Genomic DNA, 27,738 nt, shown 5'->3' with positions numbered 1-27,738 from the left:
GTATGATGGGGAGCAGTGAAGTGGCCATACAAGATTTGGCCCAGACAACCGCTTAAAAGAGGTTGTCTATAAACAGGAGTTATCACTGTAGTGGCCACCAGAGAAGTGTAAAAAAAAAAATATATATATACTGACCTGTCCCCAGCACCCCGTTGTCCCCAGCCTGTATCTGTTCAGTCTCATGGCGGCAACTCATTTCTGGAAATCCTGTACCTAATTGGTCTCAGCAATCACAGGACTCCCAGCAAGGAGGCGCCAGCACAAGACTGAACGGACACTGACGGCGGACAATGGAGACAGGTGAGTATGCTTTTTTTATTTGTTTTTTATTTTACACCTCTCGCCTGGCACATGAGTTGCTCCAATTCCTGGACAACCACTTTAAAGGATTTATCCATGTTTCTAATATTGATGGGCTGTCCTTAGTATGCACCATCAATATTACATCTGTGATGATACAACAGCCAGGACCTCTGCAGATCAGCTTTTCCAGGACAGAGCAGCTACAGGTAAAGGTAACATTTCTAGGAGTCGCACTGTTCACTTGCCATACAAGGTGTAGCAGTAGGTTTAGGTAGTGCAGTGGTGCCCATGGTATAGTGTGTGAGTAGCATGGCTCTGGACATGTTATTACATTTAGCTGTCGTGTCTCGGTACCGCTGATCTGCAGGGTCCTGGCGGTGGGCCCCTAGAAACAATTCCACTGGAGGGCCCTAAAAAGAAGAAAAGAAAAAAAAACCCCGGCACCGAGCCGTTCCTTGTGTAATACCTTTGGTATATGGAATGAAAAGGAAATGTATGGAAAAATCAATACAGGTGTCCGCTCACCTGGCTAGGATGTGTTGGGCACAACAACCTATAATCATGGCAGTCAGAGAACCAGTGTGTTACTGGCAGGCAGCCGCTGATGGCAATCACGTAGACGTCAGGATAACAACCAAAATATAGGACCAGCCTCGCGGAGAAAGGCATAAAATCAGCGCTCACCCGGTTTGGAATAGGAAAGGCAACTTTATTTGGCACCACGCGTTCCGGGCAACAAGCCCTTTTTCAAGTGCAATACAAATCTTTTAAAACAAATATTCATAATTACATTCAGCTGAAACACCCCATAGTCTTAAAAAGTATCAGCAAGTAAAAAACAAAAATAAAAAATAATATATATATATAAATATATGTGTGTATTCCATTATGGAACTTCATCCTAATAAATAGTTCACAATGTATTCACTCAAATATTCACCGGAGAGTATGCAATGTATATACACAAAAAATCCCTGGTTCCAAAACCAAAACCAAACAAACAGACAGGCATGTATGTTCATCTGCTTGAGATCATATAAAAATCTGCTTACCAATAGGAAATATTATAGTCTGGTTTGTAGCCACACTATGTTACAATTTGCTACAATTACCATGACTTGTACCAAGCACAATTAGCATGTAAAATGAAAAAAACACAGAGAGCACACTTACCCCACCCACTATGGACAGGTTGCTAAAAGTGCTCATGCTCACCACCGTTTATAAAGGAATAAGCTATGTGTATGGCAGGAAAGGACGTCACGCGCCAAACCGCCGATACACATGCTGTCGGGCGCCGCGCATGCGCTTGGAAGGTACCTCGCACATGCGCACTATAGTATCTTCCGGACGCCGCGAACACGCGGCGCCCGACAGCATGTCCGGAAGATACTATAGTGCGCATGTGCGAGGTACCTTCCAAGCGCATGCGCGGCGCCCGACAGCATGTGTATCGGCGGTTTGGCGCCTGACGTCCTTTCCTGCCATACACATAGCTTATTCCTTTATAAACGGTGGTGAGCCTGAGCACTTTTAGCAACCTGTCCATAGTGGTGGGGTAAGTGTGCTCTCTGTGTTTTTTTCATTTTACATGCTAATTGTGCTTGGTACAAGTCATGGTAATTGTAGCAAATTGTAACAAAGTGTGGCTACAAACCAGACTATAATATTTCCTATTGGTAAGCAGATTTTAATATCATCTCAAGCAGATGAACATACATGCCTGTCTGTTTGTTTGGTTTTGGAACCAGGGATTTTTTGTGTATATGCATTGCATACTCTCCGGTGAATATTTGAGTGAATACATTGTGAACTATTTATTAGGATGAAGTTCCATAATGGAATACACACATATATTTATATATATATTATTATTTTTTATTTTTGTTTTTTACTTGCTGATACTTTTTAAGACTATGGGGTGTTTCAGCTGAATGTAATTATGAATATTTGTTTTAAAAGATTTGTATTGCACTTGAAAAAGGGCTTGTTGCCCGGAACGCGTGGTGCCAAATAAAGTTGCCTTTCCTATTCCAAACCGGGTGAGCGCTGATTTTCTGCCTTTCTCCGCGAGGCTGGTCCTATATTTTGGTTGTTATACTGGAGGGCCCTAGACATCCCAGTCAGACCCTGGTTCTCATAATGCCAGTGGTGGGACTCCAGTTATACACCCCTTTAAGGCTGCAGTGGTAAGCCTTGCGCAATGCACACTAATACAATTGTGTATGCAGCCTTCTTCATTTCACAAAATACAAGTCTGTATAATACAACCATGTATAACAAGTGATAATGACATAATCCGTCGATAAACAGAGGTATTTCATTTACATTGCATCTGCTGTATATGACAGGAAAGTAAAAATACAATTGGACAGAAGACATGTTTTTCAGTGCTCATTCTAATTCCCATCTCCGCTTACCTAGTTTCACTTCAGCATTTTCTGTCAGCAAGACATTTTGCCCCTTAATATCTCGATGAATCACCTTGTGCTGGTGCAGATGACTCAGACCCTGGAGAGATTGATGAGGAAAAGTAGACTGTAATTTGTATCTCAAGGTAAAAGAATGAATTAACACAGCAATGCATATCTGTCACCCGGAAAAGGCTACTCTGGCCTCAAACTGTGCTGCTAATGGAGCATTTGTGGCTATTTACAATGTAAGTGCTGTTCCAGCATACTGAGCATGCTGATCTGCAGCGTATCCAATGACAAATTCAAGGAAATTAGACTAACTGGGATAATGCTATAGGCATGCCTCTACCAAGGCTTAGCCGGAAGTCATCAGGTCATATATATACCGTCTGTAGGTTTTATACCTGGAAAAATAGGGGTGGAGAGTTTAAAGAGGTATTCCCATATGATGGCCATGAAAGCAACCCACCTGTATTTTTTATATTATTTTTAAAGGTACTCAAAGTAGACTGAAAATAGGCTAGTGCTGACGCTGTCGCCCGTGTCCAGTAGCGGTTTCTCCAAAACACCACAGACCTAATACTATAATGGAATTTCCAAACTTTCAGGATGAGATCACCAAAAGTAATAAAGCAGCACCCACTGCTGCCGATAACACTGGAGAATGTGAATGTGGACCTAACCGTAAGAGGAAGAAACTACAGGCAGTGTGCGAGAGAGGGGGCTATAGGTAGCAGATTACATCAGAGTAGAGGAGGAGCAGGAAGGCATTTTGTCAGAAGAGGTAGGGCAAAAGAACACAGGAGCGGGACAGATCTAAAAATCACATGGTAGTTCGCAAATCGATCTGCTGATAGAGACCTCCTGTACAGTAATTCCTGCTAGAGGGAAAAAAAGGTCACACAGGGATCATCTAGCTTACTGGAAAAAAGTAAAGCTAAGAAAAGACACTGTGTAGAGAAATATTACTACTGAGAGTAATGGAACATTTGGTGGCTATAAGGAGCAGATTATGTGAGAGTAGAGGATGACCAGGAAGGCTTTGTAGGCTGAAGAACGGTGTGGCAGGACTTTGATGAATCAAAAGCCACATGGTTGTTCTCAATTGTATCTGCAGGCAGCAGAGAAAGACCTCCAGTTTGCACAGCAATCCATGCTAGAAAAAAAACCCAGGCCACACTGTGATCATGCGACTTACTAAAGGTGAATGCAGGAGGAGACATCCAATACCATTGAAGGGATCATCTCTGAGGCAACACAAGAAGAAAAAAAATCATTGGTGTGTCCCATTAAAAAGGATGGGCCAATGTGCTTTCCATCCCTAGGTACTGAGTATTTGGACAAATCTGACATAGTTTTTCTATTTATGCCCATGTATCAGTGAGTCAAATGTAGTTTTGCTTATATTTCTAATTTTCTACATATTTTTCATAAGTGCAATATTCTCCATCCAAGAGCCCAAGATAAAAAACAGACAGACAGTTTGGGTAAGTTTACATGTATGAATTTGCCTACCATTGTTTTCAATGGGAGGCAGAGATCGCAGCAGGACGCTGAAAAACATAAGCAACCTACTCTATCTTGCCACAGATTCTGCAGCTTGAGACTCCCTGTTGCTGCAACAAAATGCCAAGGTTTTGCAATGTCATACCATCACGGCTAGACTGCAGTCGAATACGATGGCGTAAAATGAAGAGGAATTTAATCCAGACTTCTGCCTTGATGCTTGTAAAATAAATAAATAAATAAATAAATATCTGAGGCCGGATTTTACACTGCCTTTAGGGTGGAATCCGCCTCAAAATTTGTGGTAAATTCTGCTGTATGAATATACCCCTTGAAGTGCAATCTGTTTTTATTGTAATAACATTTTAAATGTAATGCACTCTAGAATGTAACATGGTTTGTGAAACTTGTAATAGATTTCTAGTGCTGCCAGAGGTGTGCCTGGAAATGGCTTACTGACCTCACTCTATGGCAGTAAACATGCAGATCTGGACAAACATATTTATGGGAAATGAAGAGGACATGGTGGTCATTTCATGGCCAGCTGAATAGGGGTAGCCACATAACTCTGAAAGGCCCTGTGATAACTGAGAACACCATATATTAATCTGAAATGTACAGTGGTAGTATATGCCAGTCGGACAAATAGATGACCATGCAGTGCATGCAAAGGCCACTAACAGCTGCTGACTTAGATGTTCTCCAGACAGGCTCACAGCATGTGGCCCACCTCTGACACCAAATGTTCTAACAGGGCATATGGTCATTGTTTCTTTCTAGGAGAAAACCACATAGTCATATAACAAAGCACCAGGACTACAGCTTATAATCAGCACAAAATATGATTTTTAGCTCTTGGTGTTTGATCATAAAATGATGTGAAAATGTTATTTTCCCTATTGTTCTAAGTAATTAGCATTGTTTATGGAATTGTGAGATGTTTGTGCTTTGCTTAATTAAGAATCATGACCACTGCGGTTTCACCAAACATTGCTGTGCAGAGATGTGCAGCTTGCAATTAGCTCTCATCACAGCTTGTGGTTCAGCCCACACGGAGGAGGTAATACATCAGGCTGTGCACAAGATATATTAACAGGCTTCATCTTACAATTAGCAGGAAACCTTCATTCAGTACAAACCTGAAATACATCTTCTAAGGGCCGGATTCTGATAATAAATCAGGCCTTCGAGAAGGTACAATGTTATTTTTAGTACAGGTGACCCATTTCGTGCAAAGTCACAATCTGGTCCAGCTCTCAAAAAGATTTTCTTTCTGCCACAGCAGCATAATTTTAATTGCAATAAAAAAAATAAAAAAAAGGTACATGGTGGATACATGACCCAGTCATGCTGGAAGGAATAAGGATATATATGTGTTCTGCAAAACTGAACCCCAAACCATTTTGACACCAGATGTTTACTGCCATGGTATATACAAAACACTAAAATTTCTAGAGAAAATTACAGTAGTTCCTCCTCAATCTTATTTTGAGTGATATTGAAATTAAAACTGAAATATATAGTTATATATAACTATATAAATCTGGTCTGTGTGCCCCAGGAGATCAGTCTTGCTCACCTCCTCCTCTTCACTGTTCTATGTGTGACTTGGGCTAGATTCACATGACAGTGAAAGGCGGCAGTGGAACTTTTTTTTGGATTGCTGAATGGCTTTCACTTCTGTAGATCTCAACATCCGTACTGTATGCAAATAAAAACCATATTAGCTTTAGGAAATCGGTTTATATATTAAAGGGTCTGGAAGGCATTGCATAGTATAGCGTAATAATTCGCTGGCATTAGGATTCACAAACTGCAATTATTGTTATCGTTATTGTCATATTCTGTCTATTAATTGTTAACAAAGATAATGGATGATTAAAAAAAAAAGTCTCTAACACAATGAGACCATTCTAACACAAGGCAACAAAGGCCTTTAAGTGAAAGTCCACATCCAGCTATAGACGTCCACATAATGCTGCAGCGTGCGCTGACTCACTGCCAGTCATTTTCTACAACAAGCTGCTCATTTATTATATGTAATGCCCACATTACCATTACCAAACAGCCATGAATAATCATCACATACTGTGTGTGTCACAATGAGTATGACGACTGTCCACATTATTGCTTGTACACAGAACAGCTGACCAGTAGAAAAACATGGTCACCGTTTCAGCTTCTGACCACAGCTTCACAGTGACATAGCTTAGAGGGATCATCTGTAATTCTTACAATCTGCACCAGTAGCTGGCATGAGTCACCTGAGTCCAGATTAACAAAATGACCACACATTTAACATTTCCAGAAGTCGATGAGAGACAATTGTGCTGACTGCAATTATGGAATTAGGGCCTGGTTGGCTCACGTGGATGAGTCACTGCTCACCAGAATAAAGCGTTGAGTAGTACCAGAGAACATCAGGTGACAAAAGATGACTACACTACTGACCATAAGACACTAAATGCGGATTGTCCCACTCACCACCAAGTACCAGTAAAGACCAGGTCAGCGTAGCTGCACCAGAACACTGCTCATATACAGTATATGTATAACAGACCAGCAATGTGTACTAACCCTTTATGGCTACAAAATCCCATATAAAACCAAACATAAAATAGACAGAACTACAGAAACCCAAAGCAAATCACGGAAGGAAACCTATGCAAAAATGAGAAAGAATCTGTCAACTCTGCACCACTCCAAAGCAATTGATGTAGAAAGTCAATAGTGTCAGAATAAGGCCCATTAGTGACTGATGTAGAAAGCCTACATGTCCGTCACTAATGGGATAAAGACCAGGAGGTTACACACAGACGTTCTGTAATATGTGCCAGTTAGCACTCTGAGCTGAACTACTATGTAACTTACAATAGATTTTCGTTCTCTCACATGCTAAGAATGGTATAAAGTACCATGACGCACAAATTGCTACAGAAGTTATTGGATATAAAGTTCCTTATGAATTATGAACACTGATCCTACCAAAGTAATGAAACAGAAATACGTATCCACCCTCACACTAAAAACAAAAAAAACATCTCTGCTTTATGTACAGCAGTAGCATTGTCGACTTCACAACAAATATTTTTAAGGAGAGGTCACAAAATTCAGGGTAAATCAATTTTATTGACAAAACTAAAATGTGCAGCGAATAATAATTATACAACCCTCCCATTAACTGTGTAACAACATTGATTTTCTACTGTAGAGGCCAAAACCTAATAAAACCGTTCTGCATCATGGTATTCCCAACGGAACAGGCGGATTATTTTTCTCTTCACCTATACAAACATACATATTTGCTGAACTGCTATGAATATTGAATGGAACTTTTTGGAAAGCTCTACTAATGATATGCATGTTTACCACTCATGGTGTAAGGACATACCCGCAAGATCTCTCTGCAGATGTACGCAATCCACTCTTCCTTCAATGTATTGCCTTTGGTGTTCTTGATTAAGTCAGTAACCGATCCAGCACCACAAAACTCCATCACCAGCTGAGAAGTAAATGGAAGACTTTAGAAATATGGGATAAGGTAAACCACAAACATCAAAGCCCACATCCTGTTCAGCCTGCTAAATACTACAGAAGCCCTACAAAGCCCACTAGGACATCACACCTTCATTAATGTGGCTTTATAGGACTTCCAACACCAAAAGTATATAACAAAACGATAATGAAAAATGTGTCTTTACCCATAGCTGGTCATCCATCCCAGGGGGGTTCTTTTTTATGAATGCCCCATAATAGGTGGCAATATTTCTGTGATGTGAATACTTCTTAAGCATATTAATTTCCTGTTTGATCTCTTCCTCTTCATCCTAAAAATTAAGAAGAATAAACATTGGTTAGGGTTATATTCACAAGCGGCACATTTAGTACAGTGAATTCTCCAAATGAAAATCAGTTCCATTCATCTAAATGAGTTTTTTCTCGCAGCAAGCAGATGGATTTGTGCAGGCTACATTTACATGAATGGGACAGTTGCAGAAATGTTGGTGCTGTTTAACCCCTTCCCGCCGATGGCATTTTCTGATTTTCGTTATTCGTTTTTGACTCCGCTCCGTCTAAACCCCATAACTTTTTTATTTCTCCGCTCCCAGAGTCATATGAGGTCTTAATTTTTGCGGGACAATTTTTTCTTCATGATGCCACCATTAATTATTCTATATAATGTACTGGGAAGCAGGAAAAAAAATTCAGAATGGGGTGGATTTGAAGAAAAAATGCATTTCTGCGACTTTCTTACGGGCTTTGGTTTTACGGCGTTCACTGTGCAGTCAAAATGACATGTCCCCTGTATTCTGTGTTTCGGTACGGTTCCAGGGATACCAAATTTATATGGTTTTATTTACATTTTGACCCCTAAAAAAAATTCCAAAACGGTGTTAAAAAATTTTTTTTCTAAAAGTCGCCATATTGCGACGGCCGTAACTTTTTTATACATAGGTGTACGGGGATGCATAGGGCGTCTTTTTTTGCGGGGCCGGGTGTACTTTTTAGTTCTACCATTTTCGGGAAATGTTATTGCTTTGATCACTTTTTATTCAAATTTTTATCAGAATTAAAACAGTGAAAAAACGGCGGTTTGGCACTTTTGACTATTTTTCCTGCTACGGCGTTTACCGAACAGGAAAAATATTTTTATAGATTTGTAGAGCGGGCGATTTCGGACGCGGGGATACCTAACATGTATGTGTTTCACAGTTTTTAACTACTTTTATATTTGTTCTAGGGAAAGGGAGGTGATTTGAACTTTTAATACTTTTTATATTTTTTTATATTTTTTTTTACTTTTTTTTTTATTTTTTTTTTGCATTTATTAGACCCCCTAGGGCTGTTGAACCCCAGGGGGTCTGATCACTAATGCAATGCATTACAATGCTAATGCATTGCAATGCATTGCAAAAAAGCATCATCTCTTTTGCAGGCTGTATACACCAGCCTGCAAAAGAGAGAATTTGCAGACCGGCTGGGAACCTTTAACAAGGCTCCCAGCTGTTACTGCAACATGACGTCGGCCCTGGAGCATGCTCCAGGAGCCGGCGATCCTTGCCAAAATGGCGGCGCCCATGCGCCGCCGGGAAAATGGCGCCTCCGGCGCCTTTGACAGCAGCGCCGGAGGGGTTAATGCCTTCGATCGGTCCGGGGACCGATCGGAGGCATTAGAGCCGGTTGTCTACTGCTTAAAGCTACTGCTTAAAGCAGTATACACCCGGCGGCTATGACGGCCGCCCGGCTTCCGGGCGGTCGCCATAGTTACAGACCCGACACGCGCCGTACTATTACGGCGCATGTCGGGAAGGGGTTAAACAAACTTGACTAAAGCCACTTAAAGCGTCCCGTCTTTCAACATCGTTTTTTCCATTGTCGTATATCAAAACTTAGATTAGGAAGATTACAGTTTCTGGTGGAGACTGCCTTTGAAGGTAGGCTACCTCCGTAGGTGTGCAGAGTCTTAAAGGCCACGCATGCTCCCCTACTAATACTCAGCTAGAATTAGCAAATAGATTGTTCTTGATGGGGGAAAGGAAACCTGCACTTCTAGTACTAACTACTGGAAGGTGGCTCCCTATAAGTCACAGCTGACTGGCAAGAAGTCTTGTAGAGTGACTTGAGATATAAGCCAGACAATCTCTTCCAAAAGGAAAAGACAACCCAATGGTTTCAGATTTCTCATCACCGCAAGGTACTGGTTGTCTAGATGAGGGGCCACTGACGTGAGTAAGGTGGGGGGGTTCTAAATATCCTTTCTAGAGACTGTCTTTGCAGGCCATTCCTGTAAGTGTAGAGTCTTATAGGCTATGCATGTACAAAAACTTAGAAAACAGAAGAAAAATAAAGTTAGAATAAATAATTTCTTCAATGTTTATTTTTTTTGTATGGGGGGGGGTGTTCCTCTTTGTCACAGGTAATTTAAAATTGATGGACTATCCTTAAGATAAGTCAAGAATTTTAGATAGGTAGGGGTCTTGCGGTGGGGACTCCTGCCAAGCGGCTGTGACATGCCTGGAGCTATAGTGTTCATAGATGACAAAAGCACAGCACGGCATAGATAAGGGTCTGTTGGATGGGGACACTGAACAGTATGCTTCTCCAGTTTAAAGTCTATGAGACAGACACCGTTTACTTGAGTGCAGCACTTGGTTACGTTAGTCAGTTCCATAGACTCTGAATAGATTGACAGCCCATAAGCTTGACTGCCGCTCTGGAAGATGAAGCAGTGATGTTGAAAAGTATTCTAGACTAGACTAACAAATATTGTTACATCCTTTCAACTTCTGAACTAAAACCTGTAAAACTAAATCAATAAAAGACTAATAAAGACATTTAATCACTAGATGTATATACACATCATGATGTATATACACCCACATTAGACATAATCCTAGTACCATTATCCTCAATATTCAACAGAATGATGCTTAGCTATGATACCAGACATGGCCTATAGATCACAGAGGCACTATTCCTGGAAGAAAACAGGAGTGTTGTCATAATCTTATTCAATCCCTTCAAAATGATTTTTCATAATGATGACCTATCCACAGGCCAGTATGTGATCTATGGGGGTCTGACTTCCAACCCCACACATATAAGTTGTTCCAGCAGCCTCTGGGAAACTGCTAATGGACAGGGAGCTCGTACAGCACCACTTCTATTAAAACATATAGGAGCAATGCAACAGCTTCACCCATTGCATAGCAGCGGTTCTGGGAAACTGCAGAACCATTCGTATTACGTGGACCCCACACATTACATGGCAGCACAGTGGCTCAGAGGCGAGTACTGTAGCCCCTGCAGCCAGGAACACCATCTGCAAAGAGTTTGTAGGCTCTCCCCGTGCTCGTGAGAGTTTCCTCTAGGCACTTTGGTTTCCACCCACAGACCAAAGACCTACTGATAAGGAATTTAGATTGTGAGCCCTATATGGGATAGCGCTGACATTTGAAAAAATAAATAGAAAGAATTGCTTGGCACTCACCGAAAATAGCGTAAAAAGTTGAAACTTTATTGAAGAATGTCCATACAAAGTTTTAAAAGTGGGAGGAGGTACGCTCAGTAACCGGGCGACAGCTGTTTCGTATACAAAATATAATTTTTCAAGCTCGTTGGTCTCTAAGAGCGTGCTACCTTCTATTTATACTGGTGCAATCACATACACGTCAATCACATTTGTCTATTAACTCTTACATGTCTGTAACAATTTTAAATACATAGAATAACACCTCCATAATAAAAACACTTCCATGTGTGAACAAGACCCAAGTTTTCAAAATTACAGCATTGAATAAAGTTTATAAACACTTTTAATAAACTTTTGAGAAACTTTCAATATTCAGAAAAAGAGCTAGAGATCCATGGAAAAATATCCATAGAACTCTATAATGTCAAATCAACCAATGAGGAGCCTGCCGATAGTAGGCTCCTCCCCCTGGAGGCGTGTTTAACAAGTCGGACTTGAAGGAGAACTAAGGCTTTTTCTATCTTTATTGTTATTAACAAACACCCATAGAATCCTTTTGGGTTAAATGAACCAATAAGGAGCCCGCCGACGGCAGGCTCCACCCCTTATGGGTGTATCCATATAGCCGAGCTTGAGGGGAAAAAAAAAGGGATTCTCTTACTATGGTCTAGATTCGACCAATGAGGGAACTGCCTACATCTGGCCCCTCCTTTAAGGGTGTATCCAAAAAGAGCCGGACCTGAAGGGAAACTTCACTGGTTTATTCTTATGAAAAATTATTAAAAATATTCTTATGAAAAATTTTAAAAAATATTCTTATATCTATATAACAGAGACTCCGTATTTTGTCTAACGGCAGCTGACCAATGAGATTCCTGCCTACACTTCAAAGAAAAGCCGCCGACCAATAAAACTGGGAGCTACACAATGTAGAAAATCATAGCTCTAAAGCTCCTCCTCTTTTTTTGTTGAGGAGCACGGACCTGAAAGAAAACTACTCTAAACAAAAAAACCAGAGAGAAAATGCTGACACTCAAAAAATGAGGGCCAATCAGAAAAGAGCATTTTCTCTCTGGTTTTTTTGTTTAGAGTAGTTTTCTTTCAGGTCCGTGCTCCTCAACAAAAAAAGAGGAGGAGCTTTAGAGCTATGATTTTCTACATTGTGTAGCTCCCAGTTTTATTGGTCGGCGGCTTTTCTTTGAAGTGTAGGCAGGAATCTCATTGGTCAGCTGCCGTTAGACAAAATACGGAGTCTCTGTTATATAGATATAAGAATAAACCAGTGAAGTTTCCCTTCAGGTCCGGCTCTTTTTGGATACACCCTTAAAGGAGGGGCCAGATGTAGGCAGTTCCCTCATTGGTCGAATCTAGACCATAGTAAGAGAATCCCTTTTTTTTTCCCCTCAAGCTCGGCTATATGGATACACCCATAAGGGGTGGAGCCTGCCGTCGGCGGGCTCCTTATTGGTTCATTTAACCCAAAAGGATTCTATGGGTGTTTGTTAATAACAATAAAGATAGAAAAAGCCTTAGTTCTCCTTCAAGTCCGACTTGTTAAACACGCCTCCAGGGGGAGGAGCCTACTATCGGCAGGCTCCTCATTGGTTGATTTGACATTATAGAGTTCTATGGATATTTTTCCATGGATCTCTAGCTCTTTTTCTGAATATTGAAAGTTTCTCAAAAGTTTATTAAAAGTGTTTATAAACTTTATTCAATGCTGTAATTTTGAAAACTTGGGTCTTGTTCACACATGGAAGTGTTTTTATTATGGAGGTGTTATTCTATGTATTTAAAATTGTTACAGACATGTAAGAGTTAATAGACAAATGTGATTGACGTGTATGTGATTGCACCAGTATAAATAGAAGGTAGCACGCTCTTAGAGACCAACGAGCTTGAAAAAGTATATTTTGTATACGAAACAGCTGTCGCCCGGTTGCTGAGCGTGCCTCCTCCCGCTTTTAAAACTTTGTATGGACATTCTTCAATAAAGTTTCAACTTTTTACGCTATTTTCGGTGAGTGCCAAGCAATTCTTTCTATTTATTTTTTCACATGCTTCTTTACTCTAGACTTAGAGCACCACCACATTTAGCGTTTTTTTGTCTCCCGTGCAGATATATATCTCTGTATGAGTAGTGCCACCTATACCTACGTGCACCTTTGATAGCGCTGACATTATCTTTAAATAAATCACATTCATCAGTATAAAAAAATCAATTTAGGGAGGACAACCCCTTTAATAGAGGAATTCTATTACCAACAAATAAAACATATAAAAGAAAGAAGCTCTTGCAACACAATGTAGTGTAACATTCCTGCCAGCATTCCAGAGTGTTGTCCTCCATATACAGGACATGCTTACTTCTCATCACACCTCCCTGCTTCTCGCACAGTAACAATACTTCTGCGGAATGTTCCGTGTTAATATGTTTATTTTGGAACAAGTCAATGACCTTATCTAAAGGCTATCCAGATAAAACAAGGAAAAGATAACAAAAAACATTTCAATGTTTAGGTGGAACATCGAACTACTGTCATCAGCTGTGAATATCCTCATTCAGAATAAAGGCAGCAGTCTGGAAGTTGTAACTACAATAGAAAACTTATTTCACTTTTTAACCATTCTGCACGTCAAATCTGCACTAAAGTTTAAGTAAATTTACAGATGCTTTGTGCCAAGCAGAGAAACGCTGTTAAAGAAGAATTAAGCATAACATGGTAAAAGATGGCCTCTTAGTAGATCTTCTGACTAATCATCTATCAAAGTGACCTTGAATCACAGGGGAAAAAAAATACATGGATAGGTATGGGTGCATTTCTCAAAGAAATTATATTAATAAGGTAGACTGAAATAGTGTTCTAAAGGTTTAGGTTTGGGGGTAGCATAATCGTGAAACACATTACAGTTTAGTTGCTGTATCACATAAAGCAACAAGGTAATACTGCAATGGTCCCTACACGTGTGTCTAGGAGGGGATGACCTGCACACATGTAGTCATTGCTTACATATATAATGCCATCATATTCTGTAGTGCTTTACAGACATATAGTCAACACTGTCCAAAACACTGTCCAAAACATGGCTCACTATCTAAATTAACATGGTAACATGTCCATACCTGTGCAGGTCCTGAAGCTAGAGGTTGGAGTAACAAGGCTCCACCAAGGAGTGTATCAGAGAGTGAATTGCCTTGTGTCTGTATTCATTAAATAGGCATTCTTGTCTCTGACTTTCATGGCTGAAATGAGATTATTTCTGTTTCTACCTCCCTGAAGTCAAGATTTACAGAGACAGCTGAATATGGCTGCTGTGTATGGTTTCCTTTACTACCCTGGTGGAAAATAGGAGTTAGAGTGACAGTGGCGCACAATGAACTATGCAGTTTCTGCAAGTCGCAAACTTAAGGAAATCGCTGTGCTATGCAGTTACTATTCCAGTTATTTACCCCTGTGGGTGTTACTGAAACAACCTGGTATTTAGGAGAAGAAGCCACTTCCTACCTTGGCCATGTTTGGTCGAGATAGGAACACCCCTTTAAAAGGTATGTGTCACCACAAAACTACTTACATTTTTAAACCAAGATTTTCGATACTGTACATATACTGTATATATATCATCTACATATTTAAAAAAGTACTAAATACTGCAAGTTTTACTCTAGTAGGAGTTTTGATTGAGTCTCCTCATTTACGTCACAGACAATAAAAACAGGATTACTATAGAAGATAGCACCTCTATAGAGTACAACGCTGACCCTTGATTGCATTCACTAGTAACAAGAGACAATTTAACAGCTTATGTTCTCCACCTCTACGTGAACTACAAAAAAAAAAAAAAAAAAAAAAAAAAAAAAATCTCTCAGACCTCAATGAATCGGCTCGAGTCTACTGCTGCCTAGTTCACACAGGGCTATGGAGGCTGATGTGAACTAGCCCTTAGGGTCCATTCATACAGAAGAAAATGGTGTGGAATTTTCTGCTAGTGGAAAAAAAAGCTAGCAGAACCCATTGAAATCAATGGGAGGCTTCTTTTTCACCATTTTCCTCTGTGTGAATGGACTCTAAGGGCTAGTTCACACGGGGGCAAGGAGGTGGATTTTGAGAGCGTATTTCGCCTCAAAATCCAACTCCATATAATGGTGGTCTATGAAGACCGCTAGCAGCAACATAACATAACAGAAGCGAGCTGCCCTTTCTTCAGGCGGATTCCGTGGCTCGCTGAGTCGCGGCGGCAACCTCCGGACTTGGCCCATTCAATTGAGCTGACTCCGAAGGGGGAAGCCGCGACTGCGGCGGTCATGGCAGGCGGGTTATGACCCGAGAGTGATGCGGCTCCCCGTGTCACTCTTGGTGCCAAAATCTGCCCCACTACCCCCCGTGTGAACGAGCCCTTAGACTGCTGTAATGTGTTAAGAAAGCTGAGGATTGGGTCAAGCAATATGGCAGCCCCTATAATCAAGTATAGAAAACAGAATAAAAAAAATTGCAATAAGAAAATAAAAACATTACAAAACAATGATATTTCACTATCTGGTTTTAATACATAAAAAATGGTGATATATTCCCTGTAAGAGAATCTGGTCTTCAGTCTGAATTTACTTAGAGGGTCTGGTCTATGGTATGTATTTATTTAGGGTCCTGACTTGGGGTCTGTATTTGTTTAGGCTTAGATGGTCTGGTTTAGGTTTTTACTTAGTTGAACTCCAAGAATGAACATCGGAAATCAGCTGTTCGGCTTTCCCCTCTCTCAATGTATATTCAATCCAGATTTTGGGGAAAAATTAATGCAGTCTTTAGTGATGCATGATTAAAATTCACAAGAACATCCACCAAATCATACCAACTTATATTTCAGATGACCTTAACCATAGTCCCCTGGCTTTGGGATCAGTGTTTATCTCTGGGGTCTGGGGTCTGTATTTATACAGCTAAGTCTAGTCTGGACTATGTATTTTCTTAAGCATCTAGTCTGGAGGTCTATATTTATTGAAGGTTATATTTCTGTTCTAGAGTCTCTAACAGTTTAGGGGGTCTGGTCTCGTGCCTGTAATAGTGTAAGTGACCTGGGGTCTGTATTTATACGGAGATTCCAGAATACTATAGGTCTGGTCTGGGGTCTGTATTGTTTGGAATGCATTCTTCGGTCTGTAGCCATTTTGTACTCAATCTAGGCCTTCAGACTGACTTGTACTAAAGCAGATTTGTCCCCCCTTGTTCTGTGTAATGTGTTATTGTGCTGACTATGCTGTATCCAATAAACTGTTTTATGGTACTTATAGTCTTTATTCTATGGCTGCAACCGTAGTTTGCAAAAGTAACCGCTGCAAATTAAAAAGAAAAAAAAGACACTAACAGAAAAACAGTATGTATTATTTTAGATATGAAGTAAGTAAATGAAAGATACATTACCCCTGTGACATCCATGACCTTAATGGCCGCAAGCTGCCCAGTTTTAACATGACGACCCTGTAATAAAAAAAAATATATATATATATAAAATACATACTTCATATGTAACAAAGCATTGCAGTTTGAAAGAGTACCGTACTTTATATTTCAAGCAAGTTAAACATTTGGGTTTTCCATCATAGGCAGGTTTGCAGTCACTTCTATGATAGATTAGCCTCTGCTACACTGTAGAAAATAAGCAGATTTGTTGACATCTTGACACAAAGAGAATTGAGTGCAGGGCCATTTACAGATCAGTGAGTCAGCCGCTGCTTTCTACATGACTAAGCAGTGTAAGGGTCATTTCTTCTGTACCTAGGCTCCAGATTGCAACAAATTAAAAATATAAAAACTCACCAACTTCAAAACACCTTATTCTACAGTATTACACTTGACTTTTCTTGAAACTTGTACAATGGAAGTGGTCTCATGATACAATTCCATGACACAAACACATGTCAATATGTGCCCCACATGGAAATGTAACATGCAGCTCACAGGAATGAATGATCAGGGTCAATATATGAAACATCGACTATTATAAAACACAAATATTTTATGCTGCAGCAACATAGAAACGTCTATTACGAACAAAACAAGAGGTCACTGGTCATTTATCAACTACTAAATAAAAGAAAATACAGTTAAATAAGTTTTGCAAGATATTAAAAAAATCTGGATCTATATTTGGTTCAGCGCTCATCAGGTGATGCCAAAGATCAGTATGTACTTTATCATTTTTATTTAGCTCATGTCTGTGCTGTACCCTTGTTTTGATGCTGGGAAGGCTTGCTGCAGACAGGATTCACTCATACAGCTGCCATAATTCCTCGCCTTTACAACTACCTGTACAACCTTTTATTATAAGGTATAAGGAAGTACTGAGAAAACCCACAGTCTCCTCAGAAATAAAATAGCTCTGCTTCCAGACACAGTGATATAGTTTAAAGCTGTCCATCAGCAGCAGGAGGACAGACTCTTTGCTCACAGTACTTGAACTAATGAGCATTTATTTTAGCCACAATACACATACCGATTAGACATAGAGCTACAACAAACATCCCTGACCCTACTGCATGCTGCCCTCAGGAAACGAAACCACTAAGGAAGATGGAGCAGTGCATATATAAAACACTGTGCAATCCATGCAATGGATTTGCAAAGTCCTCCAAAGCAAGAGGAGTGTACAGAAAAGGCTTATATATGGGTTATAGTTAGCAGACATTTTTCAAACATGTGGCAGGTTTGCTATCTATTCAGTTTCATGGTGCATATTCTTCTCCGCTTAAAAGCAACACTGGCACACTTCTACCACCATTACCTGCCTGGTAGCATGAAGGGTATCAGCTACCTGAAAAATTGATAAGTCAATTTATAGCATACCTAATTATTTAAGAAATCTTGCATAAATTATTAGCAGTGTTTGTGTACATAAGGAACAATACTAATTTCCGACCATTATATGACTTGTATTCTGCATTTTTATCATATCTCTAGAATTTTCAGTTCTCTTAGAGCTGGTGGATGGAGACTAGTTTGTATGAAATCTCCCATATACTGTATACTATCCTCTCTCGATCAGTATCAGCATGAACATATAGAATACTAAAGAAATAAAAGTGAGCAGCAGTGATGTGAATATGGCACTTAAGGTAAGACTGAAACCTCCTACTTAGCTCCAGCGCCACTCATTAAACTCTTGTCCACTCCTCTTCTATAGACGTCTATTCCCAGTTGTTACCTGACAATCGTGAGACAGAAAGCTTCTAGCCTACAAGACCATCTTCTATATCAATCATGACATTCATAAATAGGTGCTGTTTGTGTGGGTTTCAGGGCAGTAGCTGTAAGGGATGTAGAAGGAGCAACCACTATAAAGCCCTAGACCCTGTTAGACCTGCTCAAAGGTCTCTCTGCCTCATAAAATATACCACTACTCTAAATGACACAAAGTAGGTAGGGGCCCCAATACAGATTTTCCATTAGAGCCCAGGAGATTCAAGTTTTGCCTTTGGTGGGTTTGATATACTCAATTTCAATGAGAACTACTGAGCTATAAAATCGTTGTAGTGCAGCGAATACACAGTACAGAGCTGCAGCAAGAATGTTCTGACCTTCTGGATGGCAGGGCTACAAGGCACATATGCCGTCACCTATAAATCTTACTGTCACCTTTCTAGGTCAACAAAAGGCTACCTTGCAAGGAGGTCTGTATCTCAGCTTCCTTGCAAAAATTATAGGGAATCTTTTAAAAGAAAAATTGCATAACATGTTTATATGTATTAAAGGAGCAGAAAGGGGTTTTGTTTCAACAATATTTGGTTAAGTCTTTGGCCAGCTGATATGTTGTGAACCGTGCAAGATTTGCCCATATGTGTTTCTTCATCCATGATTTTATTGTGGCTGCTTTCCAAAGAACGCGTACAGGATATTTTTGAAAATGGGATCTGGCTCACATATGAAGTTCTAACACTCACAAAGCCCTTCCCATCATTTGGAAAGAAATTACTTGAAAAACAATTTTTACTAAATCTGCCAAGAACTTGTGCATTCCAGCTTGAATTCTTATATGTGAGTGGACTAGCTACTAGATATTGATTCATAGGTTCAGCTCATAAATTTGGGTTATAGTTATAATTATGAGACAGATTAGTTATAAAAATAGTTATTGTTAAATATGAATACACAAAGATGATCTCTAAGCTTTTTGCATAAGATTGTGTTAGTAAATGAATGCATTGCAGTGAAAGGCAGTCTACCACCTCTCCCAAGCATATTCAATTGTCACCATGTTACACATTACAGAGAAAAAAAAAACAACATATCTTTCGATTAATATGTCACTTTTGTGGATTAGAAAAAAAAAAAAAACACAACTATAAAGTCTTATGTAAATGAGGTGGTTGGTGAACTAAGGGCAGACCTTCAGCTCCAGGTGTCCTGTTAAAGGCTGCCTACTGAGGAATGGGGTTGTGCCACCATGCATACTTTATCCCAACACAGGGTAGAGGATAAGCGTCTAATCGCCTGGAGCCCGATCACAAAGGTGAACAGCAGGTCCGGGGACAAAGACCTGGAACAACCTGCAGCGTTCACAGTAGTGAATAGAGTGCGGGTCATGCAAGTACACTGGCGCTCCATTCCAGTCCTCAAGGGGACTTTCCATAATTACCGTATATACTCAAGTATAAGCCGACTTTTTCAGCACATTTTTTCACGCTGAAAAAGCCCCCTTCGGCTTATACTCGAGTCAGGGTACACGGAGCACAGAAAACTGGAAGGACCTGGGCTTGTCATGAGGTCACGTGACTGTGATGTCATCAGAAGGTCCTGTAGCCGCTGGTATGTAACATCTGCAGATAAGTCAGTGGCCAGGATTCATTGTGTCTTATAGAAGATGTCTATCATATGGAGGAGAGGAAGCTACAGTAAAGTGACACACACTTTAGTTACTCTGCCTATTAATGTCAGGCATTTGGGGTTATTAATTTAGTTTCAGTAACTCCATGTGCCTCACATTAATAGCAGTTAACCCCATCATGTCCCTCATATTAACCCCTGTGTGCCCCATATAAGGGTTACTAATATGTGAGACACATGAGGGTACTAATGAAGGACCTTAATTATGAAGATACCTAATTATTACCTCCATATGTCCCACATATCAGTACCTCTTATGTGAGGCACACAGGGTGTGTGAGGGACATGATGGGGTTAACTGCTATTTCTATGAGGTACATGGAATTACTAAGGTGCAACGCACATGACCAGACTTTTTATCTGCAATGGTGGATTTCCCCCCGTCGGCTTATACTCGAGTCAATAAGTTTTCCCAGTTTTTTTGTGCCAAATTGGAGGCCTCGGCTTATATTCAGGTTGGCTTATATTTGAGTATATACAGTAAGTAGGGTGGATAATGTCATAGCAGTGGTAAAACCAACTCTCACTGCACAGGCTGATGCAGATAGGAGATGGTAGGCGACTGAGAGGCAGTGCAATGCGCTCTTTAACAGGGTGGTGGCAGTTGAATAGGATTGGGGTAGGTGGTAAACTCCCTTTAAAGTGATATTCTCAATTCTGCATTACTGTGGAGCTCTTGTCTGAATAAACCCATAAACCAAAAGAATCTCATACTTTCTTGCATCACATCGATAGTCTGAACTGCTATATTGAAAATGCACAATTGCAACCAAGTATAAAAGTAATCTGAACCGAAAAACATTATCCAATACTGGCTACCACTCACATGACAAGATACCAAATTAAATGTGACACAGGTAATTTCACCTTATCAGAGGCATAACTTGAAGTTCCTGGGCACCAATAGGAAATCTGTAACAGGGCTTCCATTTAAAGAGGACCTTTCATGTCCTCTGGGCACATGCGGTGTGATACACCGCTAGAAAGCCGACAGTGTGATGAATTCAGTGCACCATCGGCTTTCCCGTTCTGTGCTCCCAGTGAAGAGCTATCAGTGCAGGTACCGTAACTCTTCAGTGTCAGAAAGGCGTTTCTGACAGTCTGTCAAGAACGCCCCTCCTCACAGTAGCGTCTATTGCGCTGTACTGTGATAGGGGATGTTCCTTATTGCCCAGCCATGATGCTGAGCGGAGAGCAACGCCCCCCCCAGTACTCATCTATGGACAAGTACTATCAGGAGTAGGGGAGGCATTCCTCACCACTAAGTGTCATCCCTGGGCGGTAAGGAACGCCCCTCCTCAATAGATGCTACTGTGCTACCGCAATAGATGCTACTGTGTGGAGGGGCTACAGACTGTCAGAAACGCCCTTCTGGCAGTGAAGAGCTACGGTATCGGCACCGATAGCTCTTCACCGGGGGCACAGAACGTGAAAGCCGATACTGTGCTGAATTCAGTGCACTGTCGGCTTTCTAGCGGTATATAAAACAGCGAGTGTCTCAGGAGGTGAAAGGCCCTCTTGTGGTATTTTTTGGTATTGTGGCCCTCATGTGGTATCTTCTAATATAGGCTCCTGGTTGCTGTAGCAATCACTACCTTTCCACCCCTCTAGCTACACCCCAATCTAGATCATGGATATCTCACAATTGGGGCATAAGTTACAACAATCTGGACAAAGCCCTCTCATTTATATGAATTTATTTATTTATTTTTTATTTTTTTCAAACACATTTTGATGAAATCACCCCTTTTCTTTACACTGGCAGACGATTTGGCTCTTAAGCATCACTTATTCTGGCAACTGCCAGCACCACGGACAGCACGAAGCCTTCTACAATTCACTAAAATCAGGGTTTCCATTTCTCATTTAGGAGATTACTGCGGGCCAGTTACATCCAAAGTCACAAATAGCAAGCCAATACAGCCTTTGTGGCACTAGGGACTGCCAGTATACAACCTGCAATAGAAGAGCTGGCTCAAACTGCTACAATCTTTTCGGTGTCTACAAATACAATACAAAATACTTCTGCGGCACGGGGTTTCTTATCAAACATACTTCTAACCTATCCAATAGTTCAGGGCGGTGACACTGATGCCTCTCCAATGTTAATACGGACACAGAACACTCAGATTAAGTCTGTCTTCTGACACCATAGAACATTAAAATAAGTACAAAATCAAACAACTATGATGTTAAAAACATGTTTGGATTTTTAAAGATTCTCCAATATCACCAAATAGTACAATAAAAACACAATATATATATTTAACTGTGCCAATTAGCACAAACACCATAACGATTATACCATGTGGAGTCAGATATGGGGCATTATATCATGTCTGGCCACTATGGGGGCATTTTTAAAATGGCATACTGCTCACTGCGTTTAAGAAAGCACATAAGTCATTGATATGTGGCCATTTTACATAGAAATTCTGCGACAATGGGAACAGTCTAGGAAGGAACGTAGCATTTATAATGTCAGTATGTGGCAACTGTTTATTCACTGCTGCTTGATTTATACCAAAACATTCTTTAGCACTATACACATTGTAATTTCTGATACAAGACCTTACCCCATCTCATACATATAAAACTAACCCTAAATCTCAGATCTGCTGCGCCAGAGCATTTGCCCGTTTCTTGTTCATTTCCCACCTTGCAATTCCCCCTTCTCCACCCCCCCTTCTTTCTCCCCCAAGTTTTGCCATTATTTGACACCTCTGTACGTTATTCCCCCCCCCCTCCCCCTCTGGTTTTGTAAAATTTGTAAAACTTTCAATAAAACTTCTAATGTTAAAAAAAAAAAAAACAACTAACCCTAAATATGTAGAAAGTCAGTTCACCTACCAATACGGTTTATTAGCGTGCATAACACACAAATGAGATCACACTACCGGGGAGAATCTCACGCCAACACATTCATACTGCAGATAAGGTGATGTTGCCTCCAGTCAGACTTGAACCCATAACTTCAGCAGCGATACCCCAAGCACAGTCAGCGCTAGCATAAAAATATTCTGCACCTTCATATCTTCACATGTATTAGGATATACACTCACCGGCCACTTTATTAGGTACACCTGTCCAACTGCTCGTTAACACTTAATTTCTAATCAGCCAATCACATGGCGGCAACTCAGTGCATTTAGGCATGTAGACATGGTCAAGACAATCTCCTGCAGTTCAAACCGAGCATCAGTATGGGGAAGAAAGGTGATTTGAGTGCCTTGGAACGTGGCATGGTTGTTGGTGCCAGAAGGGCTGGTCTGAGTATTTCAGAAACTGCTGATCTACTGGGATTTTCACTCACAACCATCTCTAGGGTTTACAGAGAATGGTCCGAAAAAGAAAAAACATCCAGTGAGCGGCAGTTCTGTGGGCGGAAATGCGTTGTTGATGCCAGAGGTCAGAGGAGAATGGCCAGACTGGTTCGAGCTGATAGAAAGGCAACAGTGACTCAAATAGCCACCCGTTACAACCAAGGTAGCCAGAAGAGCATCTCTGAACGCACAGTACGTCGAACTTTGAGGCAGATGGGCTACAGCAGCAGAAGACCACACCGGGTGCCACTCCTTTCAGCTAAGAACAGGAAACTGAGGCTACAATTTGCACAAGCTCATCGAAATTGGACAATTGAAGATTGGAAAAACGTTGCCTGGTCTGATGAGTCTCGATTTCTGCTGCGACATTCGGATGGTAGGGTCAGAATTTGGCGTCAACAACATGAAAGCATGGATCCATCCTGCCTTGTATCAACGGTTCAGGCTGGTGGTGGTGGTGTCATGGTGTGGGGAATATTTTCTTGGCACTCTTTGGGCCCCTTGGTACCAATTGAGCATCGTTGCAACGCCAAAGCCTACCTGAGTATTGTTGCTGACCATGTCCATCCCTTTATGACCACAATGTACCCAACATCTGATGGCTACTTTCAGCAGGATAATGCACCATGTCATAAAGCTGGAATCATCTCAGACTGGTTTCTTGAACATGACAATGAGTTCACTGTACTCCAATGGCCTCCACAGTCACCAGATCTCAATCCAATAGAGCATCTTTGGGATGTGGTGGAACGGGAGATTTGCATCATGGATGTACAGCCGACAAATCTGCGGCAACTGTGTGATGCCATCATGTCATTAAGGACCAAAATCTCTGAGGAATGCTTCCAGCACCTTGTTGAATCTATGCCACGAAGAATTGAGGCAGTTCTGAAGGCAAAAGGGGGTCCAACCCGTTACTAGCATGGTGTACCTAATAAAGTGGCCGGTGAGTGTAGTTTGCAACATATAAACTAAAATTTATGGAGTAAAACAGAACCTTCATAATAAATGAACTGCAGTTTTACAAGACAAGATAGTAGATGGAGAATTAGCTTTACAAACCATTTCACAATATGGGGCTAAAAAGCTTCTAACATGGATTTTAAAGTGATAAAATTTTCCAAACACAACATTGTATTGCCTGGAATTGAAGGAGTTAAATACAGGCTTATGGAAGTAATCTGTCCTTATCAAGGTGCCATTCATATGCAAATGAAAAGGTACCTGAAATGTTTCAACAAATCATTTCCCACTAAAGCAACACAAATTACAGCACATTGTTCTGGCTACAGAGGACTATCTAAACTATGAGCTTGCCATACTACAACATCTCAGCGGGGAGGTGGTGGGGTACCAATTCTGTATCACATATGCATGCCAACTGTCAATATGGGAAGGAAGCAGCTGCTCACACCCAGCATGGAAGAATATAATTTACTGCAAGCCTCAAAGAACTTCATTTCCAATCCCACCCGACTGAACAGAGCGGCTGAGAGGATTAACAAGGTAAAGGTATGTCTGGAATAGCCTTTATAAAGGCTATACAAATATATGCTTAGTTTAAAAAAAGAGTTTTCCCAATGATAGAATCCCTTTAACGTCAATTTTAATACATTTATTGCAGTTCAGCAGTTGTTGCTTAGATTCTGCATGGCTCCTCTCATACCTGCTTATGAAACTGCAGGTTCAGAGCTCAGTGGGTGTTCCCTATGAAGCACATTCTTTATCACCCACTCTTCACCCAACACTGTAGTTTGCCTCCGCTCCCTACCTTTATTATATATATATATATATATATATATATATATATATATATATATATATATATATATATATAAAACAACCCGGTCTGTCAGCAACTTGTATGGATGGAAAATGTCCTTTTATTGGAAAAAGCAGTACACCGCGTATCAGTCCACACTGGGACCTTTCTCAAGGGGGTTTCTGCTGCGCAATTTGTGGGATAATCCCCAGATTTGCTGGTGCTGCTGCAATTATTTTTCTTTGAAATATATATATATATCCACCTAAACTGACTGCTAGGAGATCAGAAATTTTCTCAATTAGATAGAACACTGTGCATGTGGATCTATGCTGATCACAGCTGGCTCTACATGATAGATGTAGATAAAGCAGATGAGAAATACACGACCAAAATATTTGTATTCCTTAAATGTGATATAGTGACATGTCAAATGGGTATAACTTGAGTGGGTGAAGAGGGAATAGTTGCACCTAGGCCCACAAGCCATAAGGGGGTCCATAAGGTATCACTTCTCAATAGGAGGAGATCAGTACTACATCAGCGATAGAGATGGGGAGCCTGGTACAGTATTTGCATTACATGTTACGCTTGTAATATCAAAAGATCTGCTAAAGTGTTTGCCAGGGGTTGGTGCACCTGAACGCTCACTGAACCAGAGAGGCAAAAGCGAGCGAACTAGTACTGTAACTCTTTGACTGTGATCGGTTCACCTAGGCAGCTGGCAATGGCCTTAGAGAGTGGATATGAACGTAGCAATGAAAACAGCTTCCTTAGTACTGTGATGAATAATAAAATTTAGGCTTTTACTTTTTATGGGCAAACAAATGACAATTTTACCAATAGGATATTCCCATTATATTTTCTATTGCTGTTACTTGAAGAGCTGATAAGTTTTCATTCCCTCTCATCTACGACAAGCACCCTCAATTCCAGAAAATCAATTTATATAAAAAATATGAGATAAAATGCCATTCTGTTTTCAATTAATTTGTGTAAAATATATTTTCCTGCCGTTGCTTTGATATTTCACAATTGCTGCTGAATTGCCTTTGTATCATAAAGAGTTGGAGAAACATTTGAAGTTAATTAGAAGCCTGAACGGCTGGTTAAATTGCCGCGCACTCAAAAACCATGACAGCTCCGAGATTCAGAGCCCAATGCGCTTAGAATTCAGCTCTAGGTGACTACATTAACCTTGAGAAAAGTCTAGGAAAGAGAACATCAGATGTGTGCTCACATTTACTTAGAAATGCACATTTATTTCACTGGATTTTTTTCAGAATTTTTGAAATGCATCCAAGATGTTGTATGGATTACCATAAATAATATTTTTAGGCCTCTATTGCTCTGTATTAGAATTCCTGCAGCACTAGCTACATTAACGTATGCGCAACCTCCTCATTGGATGGGGCATGGCTCAGGTGACGCCTGATTTCAAAATAGATGGCGGTGCCAGATGCAAAATTTGCATCAACCAGATACATAGTGTATCCTAAGAAAATACACTCTTAGGGTATGTTCACATGGACGAATTTGCTGTGGATTTGCCTGGAATCTGCATCCCATTGTTTTCAAAAGGAGTCAGAGATCGCAGCAGGAAAAAAGAAGCATCCTGCTCTATCTTGCCACGGATTCCGCAGCTCAAGACTCCCTGCTGATCAGGCTCATTCATCCAGGCCTAATCAGCAGTGGGAAGTCATAATGAAATGCCAATGCACTGCATCAGCATCCCATCGTAGATAGACTGCAGATGAAAATATTGGCTGCGGAAAATGAAGAGGAATTCCTCTTTATTTTCCGCCTTGTGAACATACCCTTTAAGGGGTTGTCCAATCTCTGCTCTATGGGCAAGCATAGAGTGCACGCAATCACACTATAACTGCTGACTAGACGTCCAATAAGTCAAGTGTGTTCACACCATGCACAAGCACTCTTCCTGCAACATTCCCTTTGCAGAATCTAGCCCCATAGGTCAGGGCCTGGAAATGGTGAAGGCACTAGGAAAAACATCTTCACGTTTTTACAGTGAGTCTGAGATTGGTATCTTTATACATGCGACTACAGACAGTGAATAGTTAGACCTCAATAAATTACAGCAACAATTTCCTTTACATTTTTGTGATTTTTATTCACTAGGTAAACACTAAGGTTGTATTGCAAACAGGGCCAAAATATGACCTTGTAATATAGCTTTGCAGCAATTTTTATGAAGTGGCAACAGCATGGCCTTATGAATGAATACCATTGTGTTAACTTTACAGAAATTTGGCTCAATTTGCACCAACAAAACTTACCCACATGCTCTACACCACATTTATTATGTGTGTTAAAGACGCTTTTCGCATCAAATTGAACAACGGGATAAAAGCTAAGAAAAATTAACATGTCTTAGAAGCAATAGTGACTCGTGCATCAAAATCTTACTGTAAAATAAGCCAATACAAGGGGCAAAGTTTCTAGCATTGTAATGCAATGAATTGATCATCCAGCATGCGCTACTGTGATATATTTGGCACCTCTTTAGGCTAGTTAGTCTAACATTTATTAGGCTAGACTACACTATAAGGCTAGACTAGCGGCC

At 40.6% G+C, this 27,738-nt stretch overlaps 1 protein-coding gene across 9 annotated transcripts in view; it reads right to left on the bottom strand.

Moving 5' to 3' along the window:
* TNIK (TRAF2 and NCK interacting kinase) overlaps positions 1-27,738 on the bottom strand; it is a 222,501-nt gene that overhangs the window by 96,414 nt on the left and 98,349 nt on the right. For all 9 annotated transcript variants that reach the window (XM_075268688.1, XM_075268680.1, XM_075268682.1 and 6 more), the window contains exons 3-6: positions 16,611-16,667; positions 7,925-8,050; positions 7,615-7,725; positions 2,724-2,814 (exon numbers count right to left, since the gene is read on the bottom strand). In XM_075268688.1, the coding sequence (XP_075124789.1) occupies positions 2,724-2,814; positions 7,615-7,725; positions 7,925-8,050; positions 16,611-16,667 (385 nt within the window). The remainder of the gene's footprint in view (positions 1-2,723; positions 2,815-7,614; positions 7,726-7,924; positions 8,051-16,610; positions 16,668-27,738) is intronic.

Source organism: Leptodactylus fuscus, chromosome 3, assembly GCF_031893055.1.
Source record: "Leptodactylus fuscus isolate aLepFus1 chromosome 3, aLepFus1.hap2, whole genome shotgun sequence".
Classification (NCBI taxonomy): Eukaryota; Metazoa; Chordata; class Amphibia; order Anura; family Leptodactylidae; genus Leptodactylus; species Leptodactylus fuscus.
This window is presented reverse-complemented; position numbering and strand designations above follow the sequence as displayed.